The sequence below is a fragment of the Aptenodytes forsteri genome, unplaced genomic scaffold (assembly GCF_000699145.1).
Source record: "Aptenodytes forsteri isolate BGI_AS27 unplaced genomic scaffold, ASM69914v1 Scaffold282, whole genome shotgun sequence".
NCBI classification, from domain to species: Eukaryota; Metazoa; Chordata; class Aves; order Sphenisciformes; family Spheniscidae; genus Aptenodytes; species Aptenodytes forsteri.
Window position 1 is genome coordinate 4,594,942 of NW_008794089.1, and position 8,698 is coordinate 4,603,639.

Below are 8,698 nucleotides of genomic sequence, written 5' to 3' on the forward strand. Positions count from 1 at the left end.
ATAAATCATTTTTTAATAATTCTTATTTTTTTTTTTTTTTTTTTTTTTTTTTTTTTTAGCAAAACTCAAACCCAGATGTGCTTTGGTTCTCAGCTCTTCCCCAAACTCTTACAGTAAAACTCTTTCCCACTTTCTCCTCACACCTCTCAGGAGAACCCTCTCTGTCCCACCTCTGTTTTCCTTTCTTTCTTTTTTATGACACGATCTCATGATTTACAGATGTCACTCTTTCCAGAAACACCATTTTTCAAGCCCTTATCATTGTTCCTATCTGAAAAGGTTGCCTTTGAACAACCTGGGGCTGCTCCCTGTTCTGTGTCCCTGCGATACCATCTTGTTTTGCTCAGCTCAGTACGACTCTTGCCACTGACTTCAAGGGCTAGACATTAACTCCTGTCCCTGCCAACCCAGGGAAAGGCAGTTTGAAGTGTCTCAGTGCCTCCGGAGCAATGCTCCCTGGTGCAGCACAAACATGATGCTGCCATGTGTCCTTTTCATTCACTCCGTGCTACCATAGAAGAAAGGAAGCCAAATTCCTCACTGCCATGTAAATATTATATTAGACACTGCAGTGAGGCTTTGAAATGTTAATACCCCCTCTAAGGCAGCCAGCTGACAGAGTGCCGGTTTTGTTTCGGTTGTGACTCAGGCTGTCACAACAGGTCCTGGCAGAATTAAAACAGCTGTGAGCGGCCTGCAGGTTCCTGGGTAGTAAGGGCATATGCCACGTTTTACAGCTACCATTTTGGGATCATTTTAACTGGTGTTTTAGAAGGGAGAAAGCTACTTGGGGGGCAACTTTGAGGGACGGCGGCTGTTTTAGAGAGCAACAGCAGAGCCCTGTGCTCTGCTCATGGATGCCAGCTGCCAAGTGCCTATCAGCGCACAGTGGCGAGGTGTAAAATGGCCGACTTGCAGCAGGCTCTCAGCCAATGCAGGCTCAGTTGTGGAGGCGCGGGAGCACGCACGCTGCTCCTCAGCCTGCAGCAGGGGTGGACGGGCTCCTGCCACCTCTCAGCAGTGCAGGGGAAGGAAGGAGGCCGGAGAGGGGCAGTTTTCCACCTCAGGCCGAAGGGATGCATGGTCCCCTGGCGAAGGGAGACTTGATCTCCTGGTGAAGGGACACTTGGTCTCCTGGCAAGGAGACAGGAGGGGAACGGGAGTGAACAGGAATGGTCCCGGCCCACTGAGAGGGGCTAGAGGGCAATGGGCCAGGGTGAAGGAAGGGACATCTCTCGCAGCAGCAGCTTCAGCTGGGAGGAGAGACCCTGGCGATGACTGTCCCTCTGCCTTCTCTTTCACCACCTCTTCTTGGGGAAAAGATTTTTTTTCCTGGTCTTTTGTTCTCTGATGACTCCTTCATGCCAGCCTTTCATTTTAATGATAGCGTAGCAGTGAAACTGAGTCACATCAAGGCCTGAAGGTTTCCAGCTTTAATCTGTAATGAAATGTAAAGAAACCTGGCAGGGTCTGACACATTCTCAGACTCCTGAGAGAGGGACTTGGGAACTGAGCTCTGGGAATCAAGTGTTTAGACCAACCGTGCTTTCCAAAGCAATTAATTGTTTTGATTAATCTTTTTTTTCCCCCCCCTCCTTAATTTCCCATAGAAATTGGGAAGATTGACCAAGATATATATAAATACAACACCCCAGGATTCACTGGCTGCCTATCGAGAGTACAATTCAACCAGATTGCTCCACTCAAAGCAGCTCTGAGACCTACCAACGCCTCCTCTCACGTCCACATCCAAGGAGAACTGGTGGAATCCAACTGCGGAGCATCTCCACTCACCATCCCACCAATGTCGGCTGCTACCGACCCGTGGCACTTAGACTCAGGTAAGCTGGGGTTCATGCCACATTAGCTCAGTGGAGCAGGTTAGAGAAGAAATACATCCACCTTCTTCTGTAAGGAAAAACAAAACTGAGTGGATGTGATTGATAGATGACTGTAGGACTATAATCATGGTAGGAAATGCAAAGCTGGAATGACAGAGATTTGCCACCACTTCTAAATGCAGTTACAGGATATTTTCTTTCCCTTTTTTTTAATATTCTGCTTTATTTTTCTTTTCCGTAAGTCTTACACTGTTTGAATGTTGAGTTTTGACCTAGCTGCTGTGATAGCACTTTCTCTGTAGTATTGGGTATGTAGTCAGCAAAAGGTTGCAAGTACAGATAAATAAGGTACAGTAGCATTTCTTATTCCTAATGAGTGAGTATACTGTAGTCAGCTTCATACAAAAAAGTATATCTAGTTTTAGGCATAAATATATTTATATAAAGTACTGATTTGTTTTCTGAAATGTCTGTTTTCCTTAGGCCATGTTTAATGGGAAATCCCATTAGTCATGATGGCATTCATCTCATGCTGAAAATGCTGGAAAGCCAAAACAATTTGCTGATCCCAGCAATTTTATCCTGCTTCGTGACTGACAGTCTTTGAAAGTATATGTTGTGCCTAACTTTAGAGGGGTTTTTTTCTCTCTTGCTTCTTGAGTGTCAGGTAAATATTTAAAAAAAAAAATCTGTTCCCTTTAGATTTATAGGGTCAGGTGTACGTTGACCCCTCTCTTGATTTTTGTCCTCATTCTGATTTCACTTGCAGCGGTGTAAATTAGAACCTGTCCTGGCAAAGTTGATGGGTTTACAGTGGTATAAAATTAAAATGCTAGAGGAAAAACTGGGTCCATAATGATTTTGATACCAATTACTCTTTGCCTATTGTGTTTGGGGATGCATCCATCTGCCAGTTTTTATATGAGAGGGGACAGGTATATAGGTCTTTCTTAGAAGTATGTGCCAAGGTTGTACCTTTGGGGTTTGGATTTTTTTTTCTTGCAATGTCAAGGAGCTCCTTGCAGCATTTCCTTTCAGCTCTTCTTCAGTAGAGAAATAGGGCAGATGTTTGTAAGGAGAGGCAGATATTCCAGGGCTGAGGGTCCCAAACATTGATAGAAGCAGTATCATGCTTTAAAACCTGTCCTTCCCTTCTTGCTGCCATGCCATTGTAAGATTTCAGTACATCTCTTCCCTGTTTATAACATGCAATTTCCTACTTGAATTTTTTCATCTCCAATTAGTAGTCCCTTTCTTCTCTGAAATTATTAGGTCAGTTTGTACCTGAAGCTTTTGTTCTGTGCTCCTCTTTCTACAAAAGCACATTTCCTGAAGGATACCTCACTGGCTCATGTCTTTAAAAAGTGTGCCATAAACTTCTTGAGGATGCACTGCTGCTGTGAATCTTGTGTAGCTGATGGGTTTTGGTTGTTAATTTTGGTTGGTTTCCTCTTCCTACACTTACTTTGACTGCAAGCTAGTAAAAGACTACGGTGGGATTTACTCAAGATATTTGAACTCTTCCTAATAGCTCCTGGTGTTAAAAGAAGGAGGTCCTGTTTGTCCTTGCCATGTGCTACTACACTTGTCCTTGTGCTGGCTCAGTCTCATCTTGAAAACTTTTGCTGAGTTGATTCAACTTTGTTGACCTGACAGATTACCAATTTATGCATTTTCTTCTGGATTAATTGTAGTACTTGGTCATGGAGCCAGCATGAAGGATATCAGGGAACATACAGCGTGCAATTAGGTTGGCTCAAGCTGTCTGTTAACTTCTGCCCAGTAAAAAAAATCTCATTGCCATAACCAGACTTGACTTGACTGTTCCAAGTCATGGGCAGACAGAGTGCAAGTGACCCACCTTCATTTTTGGTGATGGTAAGCTTTAGTAAGACTGGGAGCTAGGGACCCCTCCTGTTGTCTTCTCCAGTGCTCCACGCCAGTAGAGGGAAAAGATCATATTGCTTTAAAGACTTTTAGTGAGGGACTGCTGTACACTGAAGGGAGCAACAGTGTCAGGTCAGTTACGGTAGAAAGAAATTTCACAGCAAGGGTGTGGTGTTTCACTGGGGCAGGAGTGAAAGGACGTTCAGGTGTGGGTGAACAATTCCTGACTTTCACTCTGGGTGACATTTCTGTGATACAAAGAGAAGGTATTGCAGCAACTCATTTATCGGTATCAGGTAAGAACAACTCAGTCTTTGTAAAAGTATCTCTGGGGGTCTGACACAGCTAGCTCTGTTTCAGTCTCAGGAAAAATATATACTGTAGACCATGTAACCTTGCACATAGATGATCTTGATGACTGGTAAATGAAAATGTTTGGGTTTAGTGTCACTTTGCATTAGCAAATTGGCAGTTTTCACTGAGGATTTTTTTGTTTCCCAAACCCTACTAGAAGACTTTCTAACACAAATTGTGTTGAAAGAGAAAATGGAAAAATCAGAGGTATAAGTAATGGTTCCCATTGGCTCCAGAGCTGGAATAGTCTTGGTACTCTCAGTGTGAATTTACTGCTTCACTAAACCGCCTGAAGGGGTGAAGACAAAAAGCTCTTGAAATTCACAGAAACACTTGTAGTGGTGCTAAAGCAAAAGCCACACACACTCTGCCACAAATGGTTGCAAAGACCATGGCTTTGAAAGCAGCAGTTACTATGTACAGGGTTTCTCATTTCAAACATGTTTTTATCTGTAATTTTTATTGTTATGTCACCTATTTAATTTTAAATAGATCTTAACAAAACATGAGAGTTGAGGACGGGTGGTTTGTAGTGAAAAGAAAATATCAGGAAAAATTTTGTGGCAAGTATCATATGGTTTAAATCTCATTCAGTGACATACTCTGCAGTCATCCTGATTCATATTTTGAGTTAAGTGTAGATTTGTAGCTTTGCTTCTCAAATACTGTGGAATTGAACGTTCAGGATTTTAAAATGATGTAGGAGGGGATCAAAGATAAGTGTCTAAATAGGTCAGATACACCAGACGGCAAATGTAATGACCCTTTCACCTCTAAACTGCAGTGCTGGATCAGACCTTACGGATAATTATTAGATGTTAAGCAGGTTCTGCCTGACGGGTGACCTACATGAAATGTTTGGCTTAAACTCTTCTATGTAGTTACTGCATGGACACCTCCTGCTAGCTGCAAAACGTTTTGGATGCCCTAGCAGAGAGGCTAAAGGGAAAATCATAAAGACACACATCAGTCACTTGCAGTTGACCCTTAGAGACATGTTCAGGGATTTATGAGTAAGAAACCTTGTTGGTTTGCTCCCCAGACAAATGGGCCATACAGCTTCTCGATTCATTGTCTTGCACTTTCTATTAGCCTTAAATTCACATATATTTCATGTTTACAATATTAGTTCTTTTAAAATTTCTTTGTCATTGTAAAAATGCCACTTCCTTCCCTTCCCACCCCTGGATGGCATTTTGCCATGCTACTGTGACATTATCTTAAACCATTATCTTGTTCAGCTTGTGAGTATTCTTACAATGCACAGTCTTTTCTTGTTGCTATGGTGATCCTTTCTTGGTGGTGATGAAGTGCAGGAATTCAACAAGTCATTCTTTTCTAGAATGTGACTTTCTGGTGATTTTAAAAAAAAAAGTCAATAATCAGACCCAAGCAGATCATCAATATAGTTCCCTTCCTGTGTTTTCCTCCCATCTGTATTATCTCAGTTCGCGTCAGTCAATCCAATTTGCCTTGGTTACATCAAAAGGAGTGTAGAAAGGAGGCAAAAAAAGAACCTGATCAATGACCATATTATTTAAAAATGACGTGTCCTACCTTTATATGTTGTCTAAACCCAGTGAATTACCTGTCTGGCATACATTTCAAAACAGAAGTTATAACTGCATTCCTTTAACTATATTAACATGCATTTTAATACCTATTACTGTAGCATATGTAAAAAAAAAAAAGCTAATCACCGAGGGTTTTTTTAATATCTCAGTTCAAATTAGCTAAGACGTATGTCACTGATAACTGAGACCTTGCTTATTGGAGAGAAGCAAACAAAAGCCTGAACAGATGGTTATTTTTGTAGTAAATAAACTCCCACACCTAAAATGCCTTGTATTTAAAATCAGAAGATGCATATTATTGGGGTGGGATTGTTCAGTTTTTGGGTGTTTTTATCTAAGATAAAGGTTCTGCAGTTTACTAACGAAGTTTCACTTCCAAACTTTTCTTATTTGTACAGAAAGGATAGAAGAAACCTACTACATGTATGTACCTCTCCATTTTAGGTAAAATGTGCTCCAGCTTGCCAAACTACCCGATCTTGAATTTAGTAAAAGCAAGAGATACCAGAAGAGGCAAGGTACATACAACAGTTAACAAACCATGCTTTAGCACCTCTAAGCTGCTGTGGCACTATGTAGCTGCAAGATGCATTTATTCTGAGTATGAACAGAATGGCATCTAGAGTATTTAACACGGGATTTAGTTAAACCCATATTAGCTTCAACATATTAAGAATTAAATGGAGCAGGATTAAATGCTATGTCTGCAATGTTCTGCTAAGTGGTGTGACTTTCTTCTGACTGTACATATTTAAACCCTAGAAGCTCTTTATTTTTGTGGAAGGTGAAAGGCCTTGCCTTTTAAGAATCAACAGCTTACTTTGAAACCTATGTTGAGCATGTCTTGCAAAAACATTGTATGAAGACATGCACCGCTGTCATCAAGATTAAAACAGCTGCCTGCAGGATTAACTCCCTTTTTGTTACAAATTCATCCCTTTTCCTTTAACAAGTGATGGCAGGAGAAGAGAGTGGGAGGGCTGAGTACTGGCCATATGATCCATGCTCACCTAACTGGCCAACTCATTATCTTTGTCAAGCGAAAGATAGCAGTCGATTTCTGGACTAAGAGAAAGTGTCACTTGCGTGTTACTGGTGACAGTGCTGAAGGTCACCTTCCGGATTCAGATGCCATCGGCTGGGTTGCCATCCCACTCTGACCACTGGTACCCACATCTCAGAGGGCAGAGTGGCAGCATCTGAGGAGAAGCTGTGTCACACATGGACTGGTACGGGTGTGGCTACAGAGACGGGAAATAGCTCTTGCGCTTGTCAAGGGTTTATTACAAACGACACAGTGGGAAGGAAGGATCAAAGGTGTTACTTGCTGGAGGGTATCGATTCAGCCCTCAGAATGGTCTTAGGTTACAAACACACGAACAAAACGGTCTTCTCCTGGCCACAGACATTGAAAGAGTCCTGTATGCATCAGTGAATTGAACAGCAGGAGGATTAAAGTCAATGGTATGTGTGACACAGCGCTCATTCTCTCCTCTAAGGGATGGCAGGGGAGCAGGGTCACTTCTTCAGGCTTCCTGCAAGGGGCAAGCAAGTCCAGGCAGGAGGGACGGAAGAAATGCACTGCTTTTGTTCATGATGCAGCCTTACACATCTAAATTTGATCTCCTAGGTGTTAGCAAAATTAGAAATGGTTGTGAAGGCAGTTGCTAAAATAAAATTACACTCCTCCTTTTTCAAGCCTAGCAAACAGGATTAGTTACCTGTACTGCAATCAGAGAATGATGCCAGATTCTCTCAAGTTACTGATCACTCGAGGTGATTGGGTTTTTTTAATTAACATAGCATGTAAACATTGGGAGGCTGTCTGCCAGTAAGCTAGTTTAATATTTATACTCCCTATACAAGAGATGGAAGATGCACTTGCAACCTCACCTGCAGGCCAACAGATTCTTCCACTGCCAGATTTTGGTGTATTTCTGTGATCAAGTTTCCTCTGCTGAGAGTGACCAGCATTCATCCCCAATTCTCCCAATATAAATATTGTCTCAGAAGTCCATGGCCTTGACCTGAGTTGTTTTCAAACAGGAAGCTGGCATTTTTTTCAGACAGTCAGGGGATTAATTCTAGCAGAAACGCATAGCTTGGTTTCTAAGCACCAAGTGTTTCTTGCAGGCAAGAAGGTAAGTGGTAAACATTGAGGTGCAACAGGTTCTATTTTCCTCCTCCCTATCGAGCAGCTAACTAGGAAGAGCATCTGTCTGAAATTTGGCACAATCAGTGCTTCATCCTTAAAGGGCTTAATTATGGTGCTTGAATTACTGTAAATCTCTCTATTGATTAGGAATAAAAATGCCTCCCTCAGTCTCATCCAGTTCCTTCACACAATTATGCATAGCTTTCTCTTATCTTTAAGAATATATAATTTCAGTGGGAAATTTCTGACACTCTGTCTAGTATATCAGACAGCTGACAGACTGCCAAGCTTGTAAATTCTTCTGGCATTCATTAAGAGACCAGCATTGTAGCTATTTCATAAGCAGTGATTTGAATGTTAATGCTGCTACTTAACGTCAAGACAAGAAGGTGGTAACATTAAAGAGAGAGTGTTTTCCATCCTCTGCAAAGACTGTATTTTTTCCACAAGTACTAACTTTAACTAGGAACATAGGGATGGCATAAATTAGGAAAAAAATGAAGTAGAAAAGGAAGCATTTAGATGCCAGTAACTTCATGTGACTGCCTTCTTTTTCCTTTCCTTAGGCTGAAAAGCACTTCACTTCCTGTTTAAGAGGTTATTCTACATTACAGTCAGGTCATTACAACTATTAAAGTTTATTTTAGATTTAAACTCTCCAGTCTGACCCATTCTCATCCCCAATCTGAGCCTTTCTTTTTTCATAAGTGGATGAACACTAAAAGTGCAGAACCTGATCTTAGAATCATAGAATCATTAAGGTTGGAAAAGACCTCTAAGATCATCAAGCCCAACCATCACCCCAACACCACCGTGCCCACTAAACCATGTCCCTAAGCGCCTCATCTACACATCTTTTAAATACTTCCAGGGATGGGGACTCCACC

General features: G+C 41.7%; 1 protein-coding gene across 1 annotated transcript in view; it reads left to right on the forward strand.

Moving 5' to 3' along the window:
* CNTNAP2 (contactin associated protein-like 2) overlaps positions 1-8,698 on the forward strand; it is a 972,464-nt gene that overhangs the window by 939,221 nt on the left and 24,545 nt on the right. The window contains exon 22 of the mRNA XM_019470872.1: positions 1,611-1,841. Coding sequence (XP_019326417.1) covers positions 1,611-1,841 — 231 coding nt within the window. The remainder of the gene's footprint in view (positions 1-1,610; positions 1,842-8,698) is intronic.